This window comes from Spinacia oleracea, chromosome 1, assembly GCF_020520425.1.
Source record: "Spinacia oleracea cultivar Varoflay chromosome 1, BTI_SOV_V1, whole genome shotgun sequence".
NCBI classification, from domain to species: domain Eukaryota; kingdom Viridiplantae; phylum Streptophyta; class Magnoliopsida; order Caryophyllales; family Amaranthaceae; genus Spinacia; species Spinacia oleracea.
The window spans coordinates 134,355,594-134,380,860 of record NC_079487.1 but is presented as its reverse complement, the minus strand read 5'-3'; the positions used below and the strand labels follow the sequence as shown (position 1 = coordinate 134,380,860).

Genomic DNA, 25,267 nt, shown 5'->3' with positions numbered 1-25,267 from the left:
AATGATTAGTTTTATACATTATTAGTGAATTTGAAGAAATAAATTTTACTAAAATAAAAAAAAATTATCACTAAAAAATAGATAACTTTTACATATATAAGCTTAACTTTTAAACATTTTGAATTAACTTTTACTTGGGTGTACACTTGTAAATAAGAATTTTTGAAAAAACTATGCTCTAATCATCAAGCAACGTGTACAATGGATATATTACAAATATTCAAAACCAAATTACAAAATTTCCTTAAAATAAAAAAATTGCAGAAAAGGACAAAATTGAAGGTTGTGGCTTGTGGATAAGCAAAATTAGGCTGATTTGTCAAACTTCCCACCTCCAGAAAGACCAGAATGGCAACATCAAACCCAAACCCAAACCCAGTTGAGTTTCAGCACAGAAGAACACCAAGAACAATTTTCTGAGGAGAGAGAAAGTGAGAAACTTTACTGAAAAATGGAAGTGGGTATGTCACTAAACCCTCTAATTAGACTACCCATGAAGTCAAATTCAAGAATAATTGATGAAACTTCATCAATTATCAGGCACTCTTTCATTTCTACAAGAACAAAATTCCCCAAATCAAACAAAGGACAACATCTGCAATTTGTGGTGGAAGCTAAGGGTAAAAGGGGAATGACTGAGCGTCAGTTCAAACGCCCTCCTCCTCCTCCTTTGCCCAAGATTGAAGATGATGGCAATCCTCGTTTTGTCATCTTCATTCGTATGGCCAATGTCTGCTCTTTCTCCTACTCTCTTAATCTTTTCAGTTATTATTATACTGATTCTGTTATTTTATTTTTGAATATTGTATGCTGTTTTGGGCGCATCATGCTCTTGAGTGTAGGATCTAAGTTTGGCGTTTTTGATTATTTTTGTGTTAAAGATATCAAATTTGACTGTTTCTTTTAAGGGGTTGCTTGAAATTTTACAATATCTTAAGTGGGTACTTTAGCTTTTGTGTGAAGATATCAAATTTTGAAACTTTCTCTATTTGGTAGGTCAATTTTTTGTGAAGCTTATTGTCATGAACTCATGATCTTTGTGTTTGTGTATTGAAGCATAGAACAATCGTTTGTAAGTGACTTGGTGAGTAGAGTTGTTAAAAATGGTGTTCGGGTCCGATTCAAGTAAGTCATTGCCATGCCGGGTTTATTAGTTAGCTAGTTAGTGATGTTGAGTCGGGCCAATTTTTGACAGCTCTATGATTATTGAAGGTGCTTGAGTCTTTGCAAAGGCTTGCATCTTTTGCCAAGTACCTTAGCGAGTTAGTGATGTCTAGTCGGGTCAATTTTTGACAGCTCTATGATTATTGAGGGTGCTTGAGTCTTTGTGAAAGGCTTGCATTTTATTTTGCGAAGTTGGTACTTTGAATTTTGTTGTCATGATCTTTGTATTTGTCAAGCGAATATAGTGAATCAGACCGAACTTTGAATGTGTATAGTGAGGGAAAGGGTAAATTGATTAAATGATGTTATAAGACTTTGTTGCAACAATACTCAGTTAATGGCTATTGGCATTATTCTCTAAAGTTCATGAGTTAGGATCCTACATTCTTTGACGATTCTCTTGCGCAATTCTTGTGGCTAGAGTTTTAGAGTACGAAGCCATTTGTTAGGCCTTGACTCGTTAACTTGAACTTTTGCGTACGTAGGATTCCTTGATGCTTAGTTGCTTACTGCCATAACCTGGTGATGGTCTTGTGACATTTTATCAAATACTGCAGATGGAGTGATAGCTTCTTCATTTTAGTTACCTTTACATGAAATGATTTAGCATTATCTATTTGACAGGTTTACCTATGGTACCCGCTTAATCTAGTTACTGGTGGCACAACTGCAAAGATCATGGTTGCTGCAAAAGATAATTTCCTGGGGAAATACATTTACAAGGATACTATTGCAAGAAATCTTGCTGCAGTGGTTTATCGTGTAAGTCCTCTGACTACAGTCATCCATTGATTTCTAGTCTTGGTAGAGATTTCTGTATGCTTTTGTGGGGTTGTGAATACTGATAATTGTCTTTGGTCTTGATTAATTTTGCACTTTTCCTGTGCAATTTTCCATTGATGTGTTAAACTTTTAACAAGAACGGACAACAACAAAAACCACATTGTGTAATTCATATACCTGCACCAAAGTGGTCAAATACACCTAGAGAGGCTTATTAGCATAGTACATTGTGTAATTCATCTATTACTTTTTTGTCCGTGTTAAATTTATATACAAAGTGAAGGTAATATATTTTACACGGACAATGCTGTTTAGTCACTCTAATAAGCAGAGATGTAAACATCAGATTCCTGAAAGTTATTTAGGGAGCAAGGTATCTGTTAAAGTAACTAGTGTGTATGAATGGGTTTAGACAAGCACACTTTCTGCAGTTCTTACCTCCAACTGTCCTTAGTTCTCTCTGTTGTGTTTATGCAGATATTCTGCTCTTTATTTTGTCTATTGTTATTTATTTATGTTTCGATTGAACAACGCAGAATTTGCTTCTTTTTTCTCTTCTTTCTTTACCCGTTGCTAAGTTGCTATTGTCTAAATGTTGCCTGTTAAACTCAATGCCGAATCATCTTTCATGTCTTTGAATAAAACTAGATAAGATTTTCATTTTCCCTCGTAGCCTGCATGATTGCAAGTTTTACTATGTTGGTCAAACCTGTATTGAGTTGACCTTTGGGCAATATGCCAATGTGTCTGTTACGTGCGAAGTGCTCACTCTTTATACATTTAAGACACATTCATCCTGATATTTGGTGTATGCTTGTACAGGACGAAAAGGGGTTGATAAAGATTGCACAGAAGCAATTCCGCAATTTAAGGAATGCAACTGACTTCAGATATGGCTACAAGCTCGTTGTAATGTTTTTGAATCCTTTACTTACCTTGCATCTTTATACCATCAATGCATCTCTTCTAGTCTAACCTCATTGCACCAGTGTTAACTTTCTGATCATCGTGCTTATAAAATGCAGGAAAAAACTGATCTAAGATCTGCTCTTATGCCTAGAGATGTTGTTGAGGTAACTTCTTAGTTTTGTGATAAATTTACTTCATAGAAGATTTCTCACTTCCAAATTTTTGGACATATGAATATTTCTATGTCTACTTGAGGAATATGTAATTTTGTAAAGAGTAAATCTGCAAAGTATGTACTATCGTGTTTTGGAGGTGGATTGTTGAACTGAATTTGTAAGAGTGATTCGAAATGTTCATGTTAGAATATGCCTTGAATCGGTTAAGTCCCCTTAAGAACAACCCAGCACGGGGATCTCGCTTGGGCCAATTTGCCTTTTCCTTCCGCATCTGTCTAGAAAATACTATATAAAAATTTCTTCTCTTCTATGAATGTAGCTAACACAATAACACATTATTATTTGTAAAGAGTAAATCTGCAAAGTATGTACTATCGTGTCTTTGTGTTCTTCTTTATTTAGGCTCCGTTCTATTGGACGTATTTTGACTGAACTTAACTGAACTTATCTGAATTTATTTTGTCTGAAATAAGTCAAAATAAGTCGAACATAACAGAGCCTTACATTCTTAATTATCTTTCTTGCATTGTTGTAACAGTTCATAACTTAAGTTCCACTTATTTTTACTTGTTTGTTCAGCTCCCAACTCAAGATCAACTCAAGACAGTGATCGATAAAGTTAAGGATTTCTTCGGAGATGCAAAGGAATCCTTTGGTAAAATGTCGACATTAAACACGACTTCAGACGAGGGGGAAGAGGGAACTTCTGCAGAAAAACCCAAGTGAGTGCAAATTTGTTTGAGAAGTCGAGGGACTTAGTATGTCTTAACATGCACTGCTCTCCATAATACACTTGGGTTGAAAGGTCGAAATCTTCCACATTGAGTCCCTTGAAAAGGGTGCAACTATGACTGTTTCGGAAGCACGAAATGTCCTCCATTTGTGAGATAGGAGAGCAGCAATGCATTATACAGTTTTTGGTTCTTGCATCAACATTCAAATGATCTCATTGTATTTATCTCTGATGAAACTTACAGAAAATTTCTCACTGTAACTTTCTCTTTATGTATGTACATGCTAAACTGGTTAATTCTTTTTTGTTATTGAAGTAATGCTGAGAATGCTCTGTTTTTATTTCATTTTTGCACTTGTTTGACAAATAAACTGTTATATTTTTGTAACTATTCTACTTATGCTAAACAATCCTGGAAAAATAGACACTAGAAGGGATAGATGCTGAAGGATTCCTCCACCCCTGAAGTGAACTTAAGTGTCTACTCTGTTTTTTCTTCCCAAAATGGCCCTCAAAATTGTCACGGAACACCCGAAAAGCCCCCGAGAATGCCGGAAATTACTTAAAAATTCCCTTCAGAGTGGATTGTAAACTCTCATCGTAATAAATGTAATGTTAAAACGACATGAGATCAAATCTCACCTACATCATTATGGATAAGATAATCTAATGAGTAGAGGGTTATGTTTGAGTTAAAAAAGCTCTTATTGGACACTGTTTAAATCCCATAAGCGCTTTAGCTTAAATGCAATAAGTCTTCGGCAACTTTTTGTGAGAAATTTTAAATTACAACCTTAAACTTGTACATCTATTTTAAATTACAACCCAAAACCATTTTCCGGCAAAAATCACCGAAAGATGATGTCATAACGTTATTAAAAAAAATTATTAAGTTTATAATATCTGTAAAAAAAAAAAAATCCAATTTTTTTTTTTGTTTAATTCTTATTTATCGATTTAATTCTTTTTATAGAAAATATATAACTATTTTTTTTAATAACATTATGACATCATCTTCCGGTGATTTTTGCCGGAAAATAATTTCGGGTTGTAATTTAAAATGGACGTATAAATTTAAGGTTGTAATTGGCAAAAATAGAAATTTGAGGTTGTAATTGGCAAATTGATAACTTTATTAGGTTGTATTTGACAAATTTTCCTACTAATAATAACAATAATTTTTTTTTTTATGGTGTAAATGATAATAATAATTCCAATAATTCAATTGTAGATTTTCTGAAAAAAAAAAAAAACAAATAAGAGGAAAAAAAAAATCTCCAACTCGCATCTTCTCTTCCTCTTCCTCTTCCTCTTCTTCCTCTTCCTTCTCCTCTAAAACCCTCCAACAAAACCACCATCTTCTAGTTCTATCACCACCACTAGTCGGAGGCACCACCTCTAGCCGGCGTTGTGGGGTTTTCAATTTGGGGAACTTCCAACCAACTCTCCTTCTCTGCCGCTGCTATCGTCGGTGTTCACGACAGTGTATAGCTTCTTTTCCTCACCTATTTTCTTCACTTGTCTATTTTCCATCAATTTTTTGGAAATTTCTGTTGATTTTATTTGTATTTTTGTAGATTCTAAACTGTTTAATTCATACTTTTTCCTGAAATGATGTTTCAAATGATGAAATTTTGTTGGTTTTGTTCAATCTGTTGGGTTTTTTTTGTTGGCTTTGTTTTGGTATTGTTCTATGTTAGATTAGTCTATACCCACTTCTTAATTGTACTTCAAAATCATATTGTCCTTTTCTTCCTGTTCCAGGGCCTGATTATACGCATTACTTCTCAATTCGGAAGTCAGACGGGGGTTAGCTTGTTCTGTTCATGATTGCAGGAGTTTGATGGAATGTTGTAAGGTTCCAATTTCTCTGACTGCAGGAGCCATGGCTTGTTCCAATCAGCTATTAACTGTCTTCAAGTGTCCGGTAAGACTCGTTTGTTCTCCTTTCGTATTATGTTTAACTAAAGAACATATCTCATTGAAGTAGCTTGTGAATTGTGATATTTCATTGACGTAGCTTGTGAATTGTGATATTTTCATTGAAGTAGCTTGTGAATTGTGATATTTCATTGAAGTAGCTTGTTTGTGATATTTCATTGAAGTAGCTTGTGAATTTGTGATGTTGCATTAAAGTAGCTTGTGAATTGTGATTGGATTGTGATTTATTTCATTAGCTATCCTTATTTTTTGAAATTACATTGCAATCAAAAGATGATACATTTTCCATCATAGACTTCTTTTTGTTGACAAATACGTAGACCGATAAGGCAGACTTTTGATTTAGTCCTTCCTACTCCAAAGTTGCTGATGCTGATTGCTGAGTGTCCTACTCCTATTTGAAGTATACCTAGGAGTAAGGCTACAGTGTTTAAATATTCAAGATCTCAAGATCTGTATAAGTAAATCTATGGCGAGCCTTGTTGCGAACAGGGATTTTAATGCTAGGATTTACGCTCTTCATTCATAAGTAAGCATCACCTACTTGAGGAGTTGAGGGTTTTTTTGTTGACAAATAAGGGTCACTGTAGCAATTAGCAACCCAATGCAAAAATATACGAAGTAATAGAAGTCCTACTTACCATTAGCCAGCGAATGAGCTACAAGCTCTGTTACTTGGACTCTTCATTTTACCTCAAATACCCGTGTCATATCCTCGACACTTGGACATGGGTATGGACACTTAGATACTTCATTTTGGACAAAAATCATGCATTTTTTTTCACAAAATAGCCGTGTCAGACACTTGGACACGTACCCGTGTCCGATATGGGTATCCGATTCCGGGTAACATAGTTTACAAGTTGATCAAACTAGTAATCATTGAATAGGGATGTAAGATGTTATTGTCATCTTTGATGAATACTTGTTTTAATTTACTTGATGGAGGAGATTACTCTCCGTACCTTATTTTGTTCTGCATCGTCACTGGAATGTTGGAATAATTTGGCAGTATTGTTGACGGGTCAAGTTAATTGCTAATTTTTTCACTTTTACTTCCTACACACTTAAAAGGTTGATATTGAAGTGGATTTTAGTTATTTAACTATCTGGATATATACCTGTTTTAAAGACTCATTTGGGGATCTATTTCATAGCAAGGTGTACATCGAGGGTCTCATACAGAAAGGTTACAAGTACAATCTCGGAGTGTTGTCTGTTGGAGGCAAAAGCATAAAGGAGATCGATCAGTGAAAGAAGAGAGATTTTCACCAAAAAAACCCTATCGGTTGAAAAAGGAAGGACTTACCCAGAATGTGGATCTTCCACCTATATTACCGAAGAACAAGAAAAAACCCTATCCGATCCCGATAACAGAGATCCAGAGGATGGCAAGGGAAAACAAGAAACTTGCTCAAATGGGTATAGAAAAGCCACTTGAACCTCCCGATAACGGGTTACTAGTCCCTGAACTAATTCCTGTTGCACACGAAGTTCTGTTTGCTTGGGAGGGTCTGATTAAAGGTCTTGCACAACTCTTGCACGTAATTCCAGTCTATGCGTGTAGGTAAGCTTGATTTGATATTCTAACTCGTTAGTTTTACTTTGTTATCACTCTTAGCTTTTAACCAGTAAACTTATGGTTTAGAAACTGAGATAATTTTTATTACTTGTTGGTTCAAAATACTGCTTCAAATTTGTTATTTCTGGTTTGTGATTTTCAGATTTAAGCGGCCTATCTGTAAATTCTTGAGTCAACTACTAACACTTGAACACAAATTTTGTCACTTGAAAACTAGTAACTAGAAGCTCTGAGTGATGCCAAAGAAATTCAATTCTTTTGTTTACTTTTAAAGATGATTTATCTGTCATGTTGTTACTAAGTAGATAATTCTTTTGTAGCGAGTGCTCTGAAATCCATGTTGCTGAGACCGGGCATCAAATACAGAACTGCCGGGGCTCAAGCAGCAATAAGCGTCAAGGTTGTCACTTATGGGTTAAGGGGTCAATCAATGATGTGCTTATAGCCATCGAGTCATACCATCTCTTTGACCCTTTTGGCCAACGAATCAAGCATGAAACCAGGTTTGACTACGACCGGATCCCTGCCATTGTTGAACTCTGTATCCAAGCTGGTGTTGATTTACCAGGCTACCCTTCACGCCGGAGAACCAACCCCATACGAACCATTGGAAAGAAAGTGATTGACCGAGGTGGATACCTCGAGGATCCTACAGTTAGCCCTAGAGATACTTCGGCACTGATAAACTATGACACACAGGGTGCTCTGTTTCGGTTTCCACCACCAAACCCATCAGATTTGTCTGTGATTGCTCAAGAAACAATGGATTCATATGAAACTGTTGCAAAGGGTTTGAGGAAGTTGATGGGGAAGTATTCTGTGAAAGCTTGTGGATATTGCCCGGAAATTCACGTGGGTCCGTGGGGCCACGATGCGAAGCTATGTGGGGAATTTAAGCATCAGTGGAGGGATGGGAAGCATGGTTGGCAAGATGCAACAGTTGATGAAGTATTCCCGCCGAACTACGTGTGGCACGTTAGAGATCCTGGTGGGCCGCCTTTGAGGGCTGAGCTTAAGCGGTTTTATGGGAAGGCGCCTGCTGTTGTTGAAGTTTGCCAGCAAGGCGGTGCCGTGGTTCCTAAGAAGTATAAACCCATGATGAGGCTTGATATTGTGCTTCCTGATAGTGAGGAAGCTGGCCTAGTTGCCTGATACTGTGACAGTAAATTAAGATGTTGTAAAATTATCAGTTTTAGGAAGATGGGTTTGTAAATATGTATAATAGTATGTTTCATATGAAAATATGGATTGATCTGCAAAGCTCAAGTTAGAGATGGTGTGTTCTGTGTTGTATATAATGATTTTGAAAGCTAGTAGCAGCAGAAAAGTCATAGTGGATCAGATTGCTTTGGTTGGTTAATGTAGGGGTGTCAAATCGGGTCATCGATCGGTTACGTGTTGGGTATAATCGGTTCGGGTATAGCCGGATAATGTAGTTGCGCGGGGCCATTAGGTTTATGCGGATTGAATGTGAGAATTTTGTTTTTCGGGTCACTTCGATTTTTGTCAGATATCGGTTGGATCGGGTCAGTTTTTTGATAGTCCTAGTTAATATGAATATATGACCTATTGATCTTCTCTTGATTGTTGTTAGACTAACATGTTGTGACTTGTGAGCTATAAAGCCAATAATACCCTTCATTTTGTTGATCGTGCAATAGTCAAAATGTTGCAGTAATGATGCCCTTGAGTTTAAGTTATTAAATTCGTATTTATACCAATTCACACGTGAGCTATTGTTTTACAAATAATTGTGAAAGTATCTCTCTTAGGCCACCAATATTGTGAAACTAGTTTTCTATGCACACGACACGTGCTTGTCATTTAAAATGTACACACAATCATACTTAATTGGTTAATTATTTTTTGTATATTTTTTCTAGTTTAATATTTGCTAATTTGGTAAATATCTTTCAAATTGATTTCGTTCTATGCTGTATGACACCAGATAATAATTGTTTTCAGGTAAAGAAACCACCAATTAGATATGATTATATTTATGAAAACAAATAGCACAAACGGTCCAAAAACTTGATGATCTTATTACGTTGCATACAATAATTTAAAAATGGTATTAGCCGTTGGAAAGGACTATTATACTCTGGATTTGGCGCCTAGATAGATCCACATTGATTAAACAAGTTTAGTATTAGAAAAAGTTGTTTAAAGGAACAAAGGTCAAATTTGTGAGTATTTAAAGGAAAATCATGATTTTTTTTTGATTCCAATGAGCCACAAGGGCAATATAAATTACAAATGGGTGGAGGGATTCGAACCTGAGACCTATTGTCCACAGGCCCTCAATCTTAACCACTAGGCCAAGACATCATTGGTTAAAGGAAAATCATGATAAAATCACACGTTAATCGGTGTTTTTAATGTTTGATTAAGTATTTTAATGTTTAACTCCTTATATTCATATTTAAGGATTGTATATACTCCATATAATTCTGTTTTTTTTATAAAAAATATGACGCTATGTTTTAAAAGAACCTACGCTAATAATGAATGAATAATGTTTTCACTTTTCTTTTAAAAGGTAAAAAGAATAATATATTAAGAGCTCCTCCGCACGAGGGTTACTCCTAAGTAATCACTGTCTCAAATAGAAAGTAACTGGGGACTAGTACAAGATTCGATTTTATGGTGTTGCTAATTAATTGCCCAACATTTGCGCTCCAATTTACTGTTCGGTTAGCTTTTCGGTAAACGTGCTTAATATCTCATTTGTCGAATAATGTGAGAGTATCCTTGATATCTTGATGATGAAATGGATCCTACTCATACCGCATATAAATCAGGTGGGGCTGAACATAATGAGAGGTTGCCTCATATTGTTAAATCACTTATAATTGAGGGTGTGTATAAAGTTTATCATATAACTTTTCTATCGAACCCCCTAGTAAAATCGTTTATGATTGTCGTTGTTTGTTGTTCACTTCATTTTCCTTTAGTTAATTACTCCAGGCCTCCAGCCGCACTTTATTTGTATTTTTTTTTCAAAGGTGTACGAGTAGTTTGTAAACTTTTATCGAAAAAAAAAAATTAAAATCATCAAGAAGTTTTTTTTTTTTTTTTTTTTTGAGGGGCATCAAGAAGTTTCTTGATTACTCGGCTTTAATTTTTTAGATTACGTTATCAACCATTACTCCATTAGTCATTTATAAAAAATGCTATGAACCGAGACACAACTCAAGTAATATGAACAATTTTGAGTTAGCGCCTGCCTCAGCTATTTAAAAACGCTCTTTAAAATCGTAAAAAAAGATTATTCAACCCGAGTCCAACCCGATCACGTGAATTTGAATTTACATTGGAAAACAATTATCAATCCAAAATACTTCTACTAAAAAAAGGCACTTTTTTGCCTAAAAAGAATTTGCTCATCTGGGCTCTACATGTAAGAGGAACCCTGTTCCTGATTCCTGAACAAATTCAAATTTGAAGTTTACCACAAATTCAACTCCATATTACACATAACCGTTTTCTTCACCCACTCCCTCTCTCTCTCTCCAAATTTCTCTCTCTCACTTAAACACAGAGCAAAATCAATGGCGGAATCAGCTTGTTTAAGGCGGTCATTTTCTCAACCTTCAGAAACCCCCCATGATTTTTCCGAGGTTAGTTTGTTTAATTTTTTCACAGATTGTTACCCACATTTCATCGATTTCAATTACATTTCAGCTATTTCTTATACATTTTGCTTGAATTGTTAACTGGGTTTTGTTTTTCTACCCATTTCTGCAATTTCTCAACTGGGGTTTTGTATTTATGGTCGAATTTGTAGTTTTTCTTTTACATTTCGTATAATTTGCTGTTAATTTCATTCATTGATTTATATGGGTGCTTCAATTTTATGATTATCTCTCATGTAATTGGTTGAAATTGTACTTAGAAGCTAAATTTATTATGTTCATTTTCAATTAGTTGAAAGTGGGTAGTAATTTGTTGCAATAGTATTTATAATTAGCTTAGAAGTATAAAAATGCTTGAGTTCTGAAGGAGATCTGTGTTGCGTATGCTTTAGTATGAAGTATTTACTCACCCTAAATGATCCCAAATTTATGTGATGGAGCAAAATTTATTGGGTGATCAACAGGAGAATTTAGGGTGATTTCAGTGTGATCATTTGTTTGTATTGATGGAGATGGATTTGGAAGAGTATATAACACTAGTTAGAAGTGGATGGAGGAAAACCATATCTTTAGCCGACCACGAGAGATAGATTCTTGGTTCATGCAGCTGACCCCGTCCTTTGGGGACTAAGGCTTTAGTATTGTTGTTTAATATTGCTTCACCAATTATTCTTATAGAAGTTGTATCAGCAGTGGAGAGGTTGTTCTGACTTCGTACTTGTTGCGGAACAGTTTCTATAGATTACTTGGGTATGCAGCTTGTGGCTCGTCTTGTCGTATTTTAGTTTGTCTATATGCTATTTCATGGACATATTACACCAATGTCTGCTTTGTATGGATAAAATTGGAGTTGGAGCTTCTCTTTATCTTCTTTAACTATGATTGTTCCAACAAGCAATATGGTAAGTTTTTATTTGGACACTTCAAATTAGTTGTGCAGAATTTGATATGTATTGTTTTTGAGTGATATGAATTCCACTTATCTCTGAGTATCTTGCTGAAAGGTGGTAAAGATTAGAATTCAAGCTTGAATATTGACCAACAAATTTTTTCTAATAGGGAGATCCAATTCGTGCACTAGGAGACTCTATATCATTTGGAAGATATATGTCGGAGAACTTGGCTTGGGAGAAATGGTCGACTTTTTCTCACAATCGTTATCTAGAAGAAGCAGAAAAGTCTTCCAAACCTGGATCTGTCGCCAAGATGAAAGCTTATTTTGATGCCCATTATGGGAAGATTGGTGCCAAGAAGCAGGTAGCCCCAGAGCAGGCAATTGATGATTCTGGTTTTGTTGAATCAGAAATTGTCTCCAGCTCGAGCTCGAGCTCACCTGCATTGAACCCAGAAATGGCATTTCCCATTATTCATTCAACTACCAATGAACTTCGAAGAAGCTTGAGCTCACCTGCACTGATTCCGGAAACAGCACTTCCGAATATTTGTTCAACTGTTGGAGAATCTCCAAGGAATGGGGATAGGAACGATATCCCCAATGTGGAGACTCTTCTGAGTGTCATTGTCAGTTCATGTGATTCTTCTAAAACCAAAGGATCACAAAACGAGGAGGCCAGTATTGTGGAATCAAGTTCGAGTATTGATCGCAATGAGTGCCCTCCTGAGGTTCAAGTTTACCAATGTGAAGATGCAGAAGAAAATGATTGCATCACTAAGAGTTGTATTGAGATCAAGGTAAACCCGTCCACAGATGCATTGGATAGTGGTATTATTCTGACCACCCCAGAGAGGGAGGTGACTATTGAGGTATAAGATCACTTATTCCTTTGTTTACTTATCAGTGATTTATGTATTCTTTTTCTGTATTTAATATTGGTGCTGTTGATACTCCAGAAAGAAGCAAAAAAGGATAATTTGGAACCAAGAAGCAAGCAGAAACCAGCAGATTCATCACTGAAAACTTCAAAAAAGAGCAATCTGTCAAAGTTATCATCCTCTCTTGCTAGGCTTGCATCTCCAGTTCGGCCTAAAAAGGAATCATCTTCTCTTGCTAGGCTCGCAACTCCAGTTCAGCCCAAAAAGGAACCATCCTCTCTTGCTAGGCTTGCAACTCCAGTTCAGCCTAAAAAGGAACCATCCTCTCTTACTAGGCTTGCAACTCCAGTTCGGCCTAAAAAGGAAGGCAGTGGCACGTTTAGCAATCATAAGTCAACAAAAGAGTCTGTTGAGATGAAGAAACCAAGTTTGAAATTGGTTCAAATGTCAATCAATGCTAATTCCGAAGTCAAAGTAATGAAGAAATCTACTCCAGCTTCCCCTAAAACTGGAATAGGAAAGGTCTTTACTCCTCTGGGCAAGATGATAAGACAAAGCTTTGCCCACACACCAGCTCCAAGTACTAGTAGGGTATGTATATTTTATCTCTCTTGTGGCTTACTGTCTTGTCAACATTAGTTAATGAGTGCTCTTTTCAACATTAGTGGATCTATTCACAATAACTGCTAGCTGTTTGACACCCCCTTGCTGTAAGAGATTGTCGGCTATATTACTGTATAACTAAATAAATTATCTGACACTGTTATTGCATTAGAATCTTCTATATCTTGAATGAAGGGAGTTAAGAAAGATTTGAAGATACACCCCCTTGCTGTAAGAGATTGTCGGCTATATTACTGTATAACTAAATAAATTATCTGACACTGTTATTGCATTAGAATCTTCTATGTCTTGAATGAAGGGAGTTAAGAAAGATTTGAAGATATTTGGTTTAAAGGAGCATATACCACTTGATAGAAGTGAATGGAGGGAGACGACTTTTGTTGATGACCACCGCAGATAAAATCTTCGGTTCATGCAGATGCAATTGATACTGTCCTATTGTGATTAAGGCCTTTTGACATCATTGTTGATTTGTTGTTGTATATCTGTTTGTAACAAGGTGAAGTTGATCTCATAGTTCAGAGGAAGACCAAGTATAAAATATGTTTGTAGGTCTGATGAATCTGCTAGTTTCACTACGCATCCTTTTTGGAGAAGATTAAGTACATGTTGCATGTCGACTTTGAATAAATAGTTTATTGATCTGCTAGCTGTTGAATTTTAAATAGTTGGAGTGTTGGACTGAACGTAATTTTAAGAGATAATGGAGACCTTTCATATTGCAGACACCCGCAAACAGCGTTTCACGACATCCGTCTGCAACTCCACAGTCAGAAACTAGGAGGTATGCTTTTTCTCTATCCAAGTGTGTCTCAATATCCTATGCTCAACTTCATGGAACTCAAGTTCATGCTCTTTTTGCAGAAGCAGGATAGCTCTTGAGAAGTCATTTGCTAGTAATAGATCATTGGACCAGAAATTGCAGTCACCCTCTGTTAGGTAAGAATAACTTGTCCAGCCTTAAAAGTAGAGTTGTAAGTCATTATCTTGATGCCCTTGGTGGTCCATTGGCTTACGTTCATGAAACCAACAGTTAACAAGGAACTGATGTAATCGTGTGATTCATCGGTTATGCAATAGTTCCCTCTGCTTAATATCTGTTTCACGGTGTATAACTCATGACTTTCTCACTGCAGTTAAGAGTGATTTGATTTAGTTGGATCTGTGTCAAGCTACTGTGCATATCATGCAGTATTTGGATGCCTTTGGAATTTGATAAGTATTAAATTGAACCATGATGAAAATGGTTCCCAGTGGAGTTTAACAGAGAAATATTACAACTTATAACATGTGATTGATGAATTATATGCAATGAACTGATATTATGGAGGGGTACTTTAGGAAATAGCTATATAAGTTAGTACAAGCAGATTGGAGAATAAGTGAGGGGTAAGTCAGGGAGGTAGTACTATATATATGCAGCTGTAGAGAGGGAAATTTATGTTGTATATTGTGGAGTAATTTGGTTGAGCTTTTAAGAGATCATTGGGAGAGAAATCAAGCCTCTCGAATGCTTGAATATCGGTTACTACTTGTACTTTCAGTTATTAATCAAATACTCAGTAGTCCCTTCATTTTTGGTCTGTTATCTATGCTAATTCATAGCATTATACTACGCTAATTTCTCAATCTGGGATAGTTTTTTTGTGGTTTCTTTTGATGTACTCGGTACTTTATTGGGATTTGTTTGTCCTGCTTTCATTCCTGATCCCAGATTTTAGGAGGTATAATTCCAACTTAACGTGATAAGTTTCTCAGCATTGTTGTGCAAAGATCTTTATGACTCATTTTTGCAAAAATCCTTGATGTTTTTCTCTTAGTGTATGTGGGATGCTAATAGCTATACTAACATCCCACCTAGACTCGGAGTTGAAGATTTTGACTGACGTATAGCACATTTATCTAGTTGAAAAACTTGACTGACGTCTAATACATTTGTCACTTGACAGGAATATGAAATCTCCTGCACAATGTCCTGTCACATTCTCTCCTTTCAGTTTTAGAACTGAAGAAAGAGTAGCAAAACGTAGAGAGGTATGCCCCAAATATAACTATTCCTTGAATTTACTGCAAGGTAACTTGTCCTAATTCTTTGTTGTATATGTGCCAGTTTTTTGAAAGGTTGGAGAAGGAAGCAGAAAATCGGAAGATCCTTGATGATGCTAAGGTGCCTCTAATATCATAATTTCTAAAATCTATTCAGAAAGAAAGAAATTTCTGATTACTGTGACAAGGACTTTATCTAGGAATATGAGCATTCTTGATATACCAGATTCCTGAGCTGTGGCTTACAATCTGTCCTATGACAAAACACTCAGAACTAAATCACTCGAATAATCCATTGATTTGCGCAACTTAATGGATCTCACCAGACAGGAGTTTGTCTTTGGAAAATGAGAATTGCCATCCCATAGTTTTTCCATTTCTGTAGCAGCTTTCTGTTACATATTATTCACATTTGCAAATCTCCATGCAGGTGAAATCAAGAGCTAGTTTCAGAAAATCATCTCAATCCAATGCTACAGAGGACATCAGAAGATCAATATTAAGTGATAAAACAAAGGTATTCTATCAATTTTGCTTCTTTTTGTCAACTGCTACATGCATCTTTAGATTTTGATTATCAACTTTTGTTTGTCACAAATAAGGAAACTATCATTAGATTTAATCTATAGGCTATGATGTTATCCTCCTTTCACCAGATAATCTTGCAATGGAAACATAGCCATACTTTTGCGGCTTTACATGTTATTCAAATTTTGATATGATGTGATTACGCTTGTCCAATTCCTTTCCCCACTTGCTAATTCTGTTTTTACTTTCAGATTCCTGTTGCACGACCACTACCACCAAAGTCCGAAAGTAAACCTTCTAATAACTTGGTGCAAGGCAAAAGCTCTCAGCCTCCTCGAAGTAGTGTTGGTTCAAAACCTGCTTCAGCAAACAAGTTGATTCCAGTCACTGTGCCCGCCAAGAAGAAGAGACATGAAAATGCTTCTCCGAACATCCTTTGAAAAAAAGAACCAGCTGCAAGTTTGCTTTCAAGGTGTTTGCTTTCCACGTTAAGCTGTGTAGTGTATTCATTCGCTTGTTGTAAAAGTTTTGACAATGGGGTAGTTTTGCAGTATATTTTTCCAAAGTATGAACACGGTGCTTGTATAGCAAGAAGACTGAAGTTGTAGAAACATTGTCTGTCAGTCTCTGAAGTTGTACCAGTTCAGCTGGAAATAAAAAAACTATTAAGATGAAAGTTTATCTGTTGTATGGTAATTTCATGCAATTCTTTTGATGAAATGGAAATCTTGTCCAAGGTGGGAACTTGTATGGAGACTTTGGAGTAATGTTTATATGCATTCTGGTTTTTTATATCTCAAATTTTACACAGGCACACTAAATTCAACACAGGGTTATCCAGAACGTCCGAGTCTGGGTTATTCCAGTTTCACAGAGTTTATGGTGCACTTTCTGATTAATTTAGAAATACTAGGCTGCTGATATGCTTCAAGTACCAGATTGTATTGCATTCTGGGTTACCACAATTGAGTGTAACTGAAATAAATTGAACAGGTAAATCTCAATATAAGGGTTAGAATGCACCTAATATAGTCTAAAGAACCCTAAAAGTGGGGTTGTAGGCAATTCCATACATAAACAGTCTTAGTTTTAACCTATAAGTGCCAATCTGGGAAGCTGTGAATAAGGGGGAAACCTTGATTTTCAGGGTTGGAAAGGGGAACTTTATAATGCACAAAAGGTTTCCAAAAAAAAGAAAAGGTAAAAAAGATGACACTCTGTATATAATGCTTAATTGTAGCCATCCAATGTTGTACATGGCTCAGTCATGTGAGCTGGTGAAGAGAACTAGACATTGATCAAGAGGAAATTTATGCCCAATCAAGCAGATATTCAGGATCCAACTTTGACACATAAGGTGGCAAAAGAGTTTCAGAGCCATAATCTGAAAAATTGCACCCTGTGTAACCTATGTAATCCATTCCAAAATCTTTGGAGGTAACATCACCATATTGAAGCCAACGAAACATCAAATCCTCGCTTAGAAGTCCAGAAGCTGCTGATTCACTCCCTAAAACTTGGTTTCTCAGGTCAGATGCAGAACCTGTTACATTAGTCTGATCAATTATGCTATTCTGACAGGAAATCTGTTTCTTCATAATCCCCATTGTTGCATCGAAACAGGGCTCTAAAACTTGTGCATCTAACAGATGATGACTCTCTGAATGTATAGGAATTGACTGTAATGATCTTTCAAACAAGGGTTGTTCCTTAAACCCATCAACTCCTTGACTAAAGTTGTTGTTCTTCAGGTCAAAAACACTACCATAAACATCAGTATTTGACACCGAGAATGACCCAAGTGGACTTTCTATAAGGGATAGTTTCCTTGTATCATTGTCACACTCCTTAACATTCAAAGGTTTGATATCAATGAGGCCTATGTTGTTGCTTTTGCTGATTGACGGACCAGAACTGATATGCTGCTCGGGGGAATCAGAACTGATATGCTGCTGCAAAACAGGCACTGTTGGCTGGTTGAAAGTACAACTCTCCATTTTTGGTTGTAGCTTAAACTCAGGTTCAAATGTTAGGTGATCTGGTACATCTCTGTTCCAAGGGTACTGACCAGATGCAGGAGAGTCGAATGATGGGTGCTTGCTCATATCCATAGACCCATAAGTATGGTTGAGGCTTAACTGTGAATTCTTAGATGTGTGAGAAGCACAATTCTCAATGCTAAAAGGTATTATGTGCTCTGTTTCTGGATTATTTTCAGGGGGGTCTGAAGTTACAGTCTGAACAGGCAAAACTGGAGTTCCCTGATAAACATACTTGCTAGTAATATCATTTTGTTGCCCAAAACTAGAGTTCTGGAGACTAAAACTTCCACTGGATTCTTTCGGAGAAAGAAGATCTTGATTCAGCATTCCACCACCTTTAGAGCTTTCCAATTTACCTTCTTCGCGTAGCCTGCTTAAATAAAGCCGGTATTTCTGCAAAATTATGTAAACTTTTTTAAGAAAGTTATTCCACATAGCATGTAGATCAGTAGATGGACTGATGACAAAGAAGATAATAATTACAGGGAATAAACATTCAGATGATTTTGTCAATTAACTAAATCTAAGATGCAAAAATCTTAGGAAATGATCTCTCTACTCAAAGATATGGGTAGTTTCCCTTTTCTCATGTCAAACTTTTTGGAAAAATTTCTAAGCAAGACAATTCGTGCTGAAAAGAATACTTCAATGGATCATAAACAATTAATTTGATGGTATCAGTCTAGGAAGTAAGCAAATGTATTGAGAGAATCTCAAAGCTAAATCTCCAACCAAATTCTCATTTCTTACTGACATGTGATCCTTTTCTTACAGTTGAAATAGTTGGTATGCTAAAATTAACTGGATTTATCTATATGTTCAGGTAAAAATGGCTCACTAAACAGTCTGCATCATACTGTTTAGTAGCAGATGGTTGTTGTGTATCACATTAAGGGTCAATCAGATATAACTCTATGCATGGATATAAGCAAGGAATGATTCATTTAATATATTGACCTGCAAATGGCTTGCAACATTCTCTCTAGTCAGCCAGGGAACATCCATCAGGTCTAGTATCTTTTTAGGGCCGATTTCTGCAAAACAAACAATTCTAGGGTTAGACAACATACAGCAGTTTAAGAATCCATAATGAACAGAAAACCATCCAAGATTATCACCCTCAAGGCCGTGTTCTGTTCACCTTTTTTCCACTTATTTCAGGAAAAATAAGTTCAGATAAGTTCAGTTGAGTTCAGATAAGATAAGTTCGGGAAAAATAAGAGATGACCAAATATTATTTGTAACTAAAATAAGTTTTGGTAAGTTCATTTAAGTTCAGATAAGATAAGTTCAGGAAAAATAAGTGAAAATAAGGTGAATAGAACGCACCCTAAATCTTAAACATCAATGAGGAACAATATTATGCATCAATGACCAAAAACACACAAAGATATTGCTAGAACTATCATATGATGCCATCATAGACAATAATCAGGTTAGAATTTTGAGAAATTTTAGTTTGTACTCACTGTCACTGTCGATTCCTAACTGATTTACAGCTTTCACAAACTTTTGGTGAAGCTCCACAGCCCAAACAACTCGAGCTTTCTTTGAGCTTGAAGGGTCACTTGATTCTTTTTCATTGTCAACGTCTTTTCTTTTCTTTAAAAAACTTTGGTCAACTCCATAGGGTCCATCATGAGAACGGTCTGTTCCACTTCTATCTTCGAAGCATTCAATATCTCTGACATCATGCATTCTCTTCCTCAAAACATGCTGCCATATGTTCTTAAGCTCCTTCATTCGTATAGGTTTGAGCAGGTAATCACATGCTCCATGCTGAACACCTTTCATCACCCTGCTTGTTTCCCCATCCACAGACATCACTGCATGAGTGAATGAAGGTAATATTGTGTAACTTGTCAGGGTGTAAAAGATTAAATACAAAGTCAGCAAATTTGAAAAATCGAAGAAGAGTATTGTGATTTTTATTTCTGTTTCAAAAATGAAAAGACAGTATGAAATTCAAGACAAAGATCTTGAAACCAATGAAGGTTAAGTTAACTGACTTATCACAGGAAGATCCATCTCAAGTCCAACATGCTCGAGAAGTCTGAAGCCATCCATGTCAGGCATGTTGACATCACTTATGACGATGTCAAATCCATCTTTTCTATCCCGAAGCAACCTCAAAGCCTCACGAGCTAACCCACAAGTAGTCACTGAATAATCATCATAAAAGAAATGTTAGGAAGATTAGTGGAATGAAACATGGATTTCAGTATATCAAATACGAGTACAGTTAACACAGTTTTTTTGACAAAACAAATTGCTTTAATGTAATGGATAACAGGAAATAGTTATATCAGCATATAATTTAGATACCAATATGAAAAAAGGCATATAATGCAAGAGAAATGAGATGCATTTACTTTACACCAGTTGGTCTATAAGAACAATTTTGTGAAAATATACAGGAACCAGCAGAGAACATGATACAGTCATACACGCATACAGCTACGCAGACTAGTGATGCATATCCAATTCTAACAGTCATAAAAACATAAAAGCTAACTCAATCTAGTTGGTCAATTTGTTGCTTAGAAAAAAGGTGATTCTTAAAGGACTAAAAGGCTACTCCTCCTTGCATAATTGTCGTCTAAAACTAGGAACAGATGGAACTAGATATGAACCCATCAATCCTTTCAACCAGGAAAGTTCACTGTTCTTTAATACTAAAGCAGATACTTTTCACAAAATTTCAATCAAATTGACTGAGAATCTAATTCTAGAATAGGAAACATTATCTCGACTGAAACTCATTCAGGAAGTTCTAATCAGAAAGTAGGTCTAATTCCACCCATACAGTGAACCAACATAGTCAACATGATTAGACTATAGTATGATTCATATTGGTGATTGATTTGGCAACCTCACAACAAGAAAATCAGCTAAACAGACCCGATATTCTAACTCATGATATTCTCGATTATGCAACAACCACATGTGATTAGTTCTGTCAACATAACTCCACCACTGAACTTTCAGATGAACATAGCCCCAATATCTCATTTTCAGATCTCTTTCAACTTTGTTTCCAACAAAGAAAAGATTCAAAAGAAGGTACCACAAGGTTCACAACAACACACCTAGCAACAAAGAGGATAATAAGTTATCATATCTTATGCATAATAGGCTCAATGGTACATGGACCCTCCATTATAGTAGCTGCCATCCTAATTAGCCCCCCCAAAACTAACTCGATTAGTTTTTCAATCATGATCCAAACCAGGCATAACTAATTAAAGCAATCAAATTTCAGAAAACCCTTTTGAGCATAGCACTCTTGCAGCATGATCATAACTCAGAACACCCCTTTTTCGCGAAAATTAACTCATTTACTTGAATCATATACTGAACCTAAACCTATGATCATCACAAAGTACAGAAGCATAATAAAATCTGAGAAAAACCCTTTTCAATTCAAAGCACCAGAACACCAGAATCATCAAAGAAACACACAAAAAGAACAGATGGATAACAACTCATTCAAGCATTTTCACAAATAAGTAGGCTGCAAATCCGGAAACTGATCATATAAGAGAAAAGATCATAAGAGAACCTTCATAACAGCACTTCTTGAGCATCTTTTCAAGAATTTTCAACCAAGTTGGATCATCATCAACAACCAACACCCTCAATCCAGCAGGAAATGTATCAGTTCTCGGTGTCGAAAACCCGTGTTCCATACCCATTTCCTTAGAGAATTGTGTGTCAAAAACAAGTCTTGGAGTCACACGTGAGCTAGGGAATTCAACAAAGTTCAAACACACACACACTGAATTTAGAGAAGCAGAAAAGTGGGGTTTTATAAAGGAAGGGAAATTCTTATGGGGTTATCCCTTTCCAAACAAACAGAGCTCTTTTTAACAGAAAGATGTATCAATCTCTTTCAGTCTGGAAGTTTTATGGTTTGTTGGGGGGGGGGGGGGGGGGAATTGGGAATTGAATGAAGGAAAGGAAGCTTTTTGAGAAGAAACGCAGAATAACGAATAATTTGGCGCCGGCTATTACTACTATAAGGCTAAGCTGCTCCCTGTAGTGAGTGTAAGTCCTAGGTTGCTCCTGTCCCCCGGTCCCACCACCAACGCTCTATTTAGGTGATTCAAGATTGTCACGTCATCTTTCTATTTTTCTTCTTCTGTTTTATCGGTCTTATTAATCTATTTTTAAGTATTGAATAAGGTTTTTCGACAATATTAAGCATGGTACGATGTTATTTAATGTTCGGTATCCTTAATGGCTAAGTTTAACATTTTTCTGTGTTTATAAACGTGGTCGGATTTCAATGATAATTCATTATTTAGGAATTAAATAGTTAGTGGCCCGGACGATGCCCTGAAGTATTGCATATAGTTCGAGTTTTTTTTAGTAATTTCAAATTCACTTATAAATTTCTTTATATACGCAGTTTGACAATAATATGAATTTTATTACATATGTAGTTTAAGAATAAAATTGGTTAACCAACAACCGGTAAACTAATTTTTGAATAATATTTGCATTAGTTGTGTACAATTATAAAGGTTTATACATTCATAAGTATCACTTTTGCTCCTTTTAAATTGTTTTAGAGTCATAAGTTGTATCATAAGTGTGATATGGTTACACCTACAACCAAAATGGAAACCGAGCGTTTCGTGACTATCTATACCGGAACGAATGGTTATCTTGATTCATTAGAACTTGATAGCGGAGTAGCCGAAAATATAGCCCGAAGGGCTATCGCAATAGTGGCATCGAAAGCCACCCTTGAAAGAGTGCGTAATAGCTCACTGGGATTTTGGAGGTTCATTGATCAGGGCTTAACGGAAGAACTTTCTAAGTTTCCAAAAATGGAGTCAAAGACGTAAAATAGTTATTTGGGATGGTTAAAACTTTGCATTAACATATAAGAGGTCATGAGTTCAAGGATGGATAACAACAAAATTTTTATGAGGAAATGAACGATAATGTGTGCGTATGACATGACCATGGAGAGATTGCATGGAATGCCTTGGCGTTTTAATATATATATGTATATTATGACTATTGTAAATAATTAGACAGTCTTAAATTAAACCATCTACGAGGAAATTTTATCATCATTATTTACATATGTTATTTGTGATATTTTTTTATTTACTTTTCATGTTTAAAAAAAATTCAAGTTATTAAGTTCATATAATGTCTATAAACTTAATTAACATTCATATAACTAGGGTTAATTTGGTAGTAATTCAAACCACAATTCAACTAGATTGAAGTTCAAAAGAGGTCTAGTATAATAAGGTAAAGTTTAGATTAGTGTTAGTTAATTCCAACTTGAACAACATTGGCATTATGCATTTACATTTTGCATTCGATTTGGTTCGGGTGAGGTTGAGTCGGGTCGGGTTCGAAATAAGATCATTCAATTATGTTCCTCTAGTCCTTTATAGATGACTCTTGACATTATTAATTGATTTATTTTCAAATAGGATAATTCGATTGCGTTCCTCTCATCTGCTTCGTAGTATGGAGTAATTAATTGATTTAGTTTCAAATAGGATAATTCGATTACGTTCCTCTCATCTGCTCAGTAGTATGGAGTAATTAATAAAGTGTGTATGTACATTATATAGTTAGAATAATTAGGGTTTACACTATTAAATTGGGATGTTGGTGCGCCAAAATACAATTGGACAAGCTAGTAAAATAGAAATAGATGTATGATTTGGCTCATTATCATCCGTACCTATGCTTTTGACTTGTGCTGTAGCACCACTTTTCTGAGAAGTTAAAGTTAATTCCATTAGTTAAATTAATTAAAACATAATTAATGAAAGTTAATTATGTTTAATTAATTAATTAATTAAGATGCCCAATCATTCACATAATTCACTTATATAATCTAAAGCATCTTACTAACACTAAAAATCACTGGTTCTGCTCCTATACTTTTAGCTCTAGTTTAGAAAGTTTGTCCTATTTAATTAACAAAATTAAACAATAAAAGTAATTATGGAATTGAATTAAATTAAGTGTATTTTTTTATTTTATTTATATTACTAGATCAGTGATTAGTGTCTCGCATGCATGAGCTTATAATATATAATGTAATAACTTAATTTTAGTACATATCCAGATTGTGTGTTTAGCTTTTTACCAAGCAGTCTAGGAAAGAGCCAAAAAAGATCGAGTCATGACTCATGACTTTGAACATGGGATTAATCTTTAATATTGGGGCAAAAATTCCCTTGTCCCATCCAAGTTATTAAGTTGGATTGGATTGACCTGCAAAAAATCTTGATTCAACATGGTAGGGTAATAAATTAAGGAAAATTTGTTAAATATAATCTCATAAAGTTCTCTATTTGTCAATTACAATCTCAAATTTCTAATTTTGTCAATTACAACCTTAAATTTACAAATCCATTTTAAATTACAACCCGAGTTTATTCTCCGAAAAAAATCACCGGAAGATGATTTGTCATAATGTTATTAAAAAAATTATATAATTTCTATATAAAAAATTAAATCGCTAAATAAGAATTAAAACAAACAAATAAAATAATCGAGAAAATAATTTTTTTTATAGATATTATGTACTTCGTAATTTTTTTTAATAACGTTTTGACATCATCTTCCGGTTATTTTGCCGGAAAATGGTTTCAGGTTGTAATTTAAAATAGATGTAAAAGTTTAAGGTTGTGATTGGCAAAATTAGAAATTTGAGGTTGTAATTAGCAAATAGAGAAGCTTATTAGGTTGTATTTGGCAAATTTTCCATAAACTAATAATCATATACTCCCTCCGTCCCGGAATACTTGACTTGTTTTCCTTTTCGGGCCGTCCCTTAATACTTGACCTGTTTCTAAAAATGGAAATATTCTAACATATTATATTATTTCTCACTCCACCCCTATTAACCCACCTACCTCCTACTCCATACAAAAAATAATTAAAAATTCAACCCCTACTCTTCCCCAACCCCACCCCTTTACGCATTTCCCACTAACTATATTAAAATAATATCCCATTATCAACTACTACCTATTAAATTAAATAAGTCAATTCAAGTCTCTTAAACTCTGTGCCGGTCAAACCGGGTCGAGTATTCCGGGACGGAGGGAGTAGTACTACGTAAAAGTTAGAATTAGAAAGAAAAAAATGGTGTACATAGTAATTGATTTGATAAGTTATTCAATAATTATGGACATGTAGCTTCGAGTTTTTGTAATTATACACTAAGATGGCTTAAGATTTAGAAAATGATTGATGTTGAATGTTTTGAAAACAACTCAAAATTTTGACTATGGAAATATGTGCACGATACTCACTGTACACTAAAAGAACAACAGTAGTGCATG

General features: G+C 35.4%; 4 protein-coding genes across 5 annotated transcripts; 3 read left to right on the top strand and 1 right to left on the bottom strand.

Moving 5' to 3' along the window:
- The first annotated feature begins 337 nt into the window (after positions 1-337).
- LOC110793825 (protein HHL1, chloroplastic) lies at positions 338-4,111 on the top strand. The gene is made up of 5 exons (XM_021998754.2): positions 338-730; positions 1,789-1,926; positions 2,770-2,856; positions 2,973-3,020; positions 3,612-4,111. The coding sequence occupies exons 1-5, from the start codon at positions 452-454 to the stop codon at positions 3,756-3,758; spliced, it is 699 nt and encodes a 232-aa protein (XP_021854446.1). The 5' UTR covers positions 338-451; the 3' UTR covers positions 3,759-4,111.
- Positions 4,112-5,040: 929 nt separating this feature from the next.
- Positions 5,041-8,601, top strand: LOC110793817 (APO protein 1, chloroplastic). Its single transcript, XM_021998744.2, has 4 exons — positions 5,041-5,250; positions 5,530-5,692; positions 6,864-7,273; positions 7,609-8,601. The coding sequence occupies exons 2-4, from the start codon at positions 5,609-5,611 to the stop codon at positions 8,438-8,440; spliced, it is 1,326 nt and encodes a 441-aa protein (XP_021854436.2). The 5' UTR covers positions 5,041-5,250; positions 5,530-5,608; the 3' UTR covers positions 8,441-8,601.
- Positions 8,602-10,655: 2,054 nt separating this feature from the next.
- Positions 10,656-16,648, top strand: LOC110793814 (protein WVD2-like 7). Its single transcript, XM_021998729.2, has 9 exons — positions 10,656-10,908; positions 11,983-12,687; positions 12,775-13,287; positions 14,046-14,104; positions 14,185-14,259; positions 15,270-15,354; positions 15,431-15,487; positions 15,797-15,883; positions 16,146-16,648. Exons 1-9 carry the CDS (start codon positions 10,840-10,842, stop codon positions 16,332-16,334), a joined length of 1,839 nt encoding a protein of 612 aa, XP_021854421.1. The 5' UTR covers positions 10,656-10,839; the 3' UTR covers positions 16,335-16,648.
- A 202-nt stretch (positions 16,649-16,850) lies between these two features.
- Positions 16,851-21,918, bottom strand: LOC110793806 (two-component response regulator ARR11). Of its 2 annotated transcripts, XM_021998719.2 has the most exons (5): positions 21,499-21,918; positions 19,946-20,098; positions 19,406-19,762; positions 18,894-18,970; positions 16,851-18,329 (listed from the first exon to the last, which is right to left on the bottom strand). In XM_021998719.2, the coding sequence occupies exons 1-5, from the start codon at positions 21,629-21,631 to the stop codon at positions 17,205-17,207; spliced, it is 1,845 nt and encodes a 614-aa protein (XP_021854411.1). In that variant the 5' UTR covers positions 21,632-21,918; the 3' UTR covers positions 16,851-17,204. The 2 variants fall into 2 exon arrangements, with proteins under 2 accessions (XP_021854411.1, XP_056686191.1); XM_056830213.1 differs by lacking the exon at positions 21,499-21,918 and having other exon boundaries at positions 19,406-19,734; positions 19,946-20,081.
- Between the last annotated feature and the right edge of the window lie 3,349 nt (positions 21,919-25,267).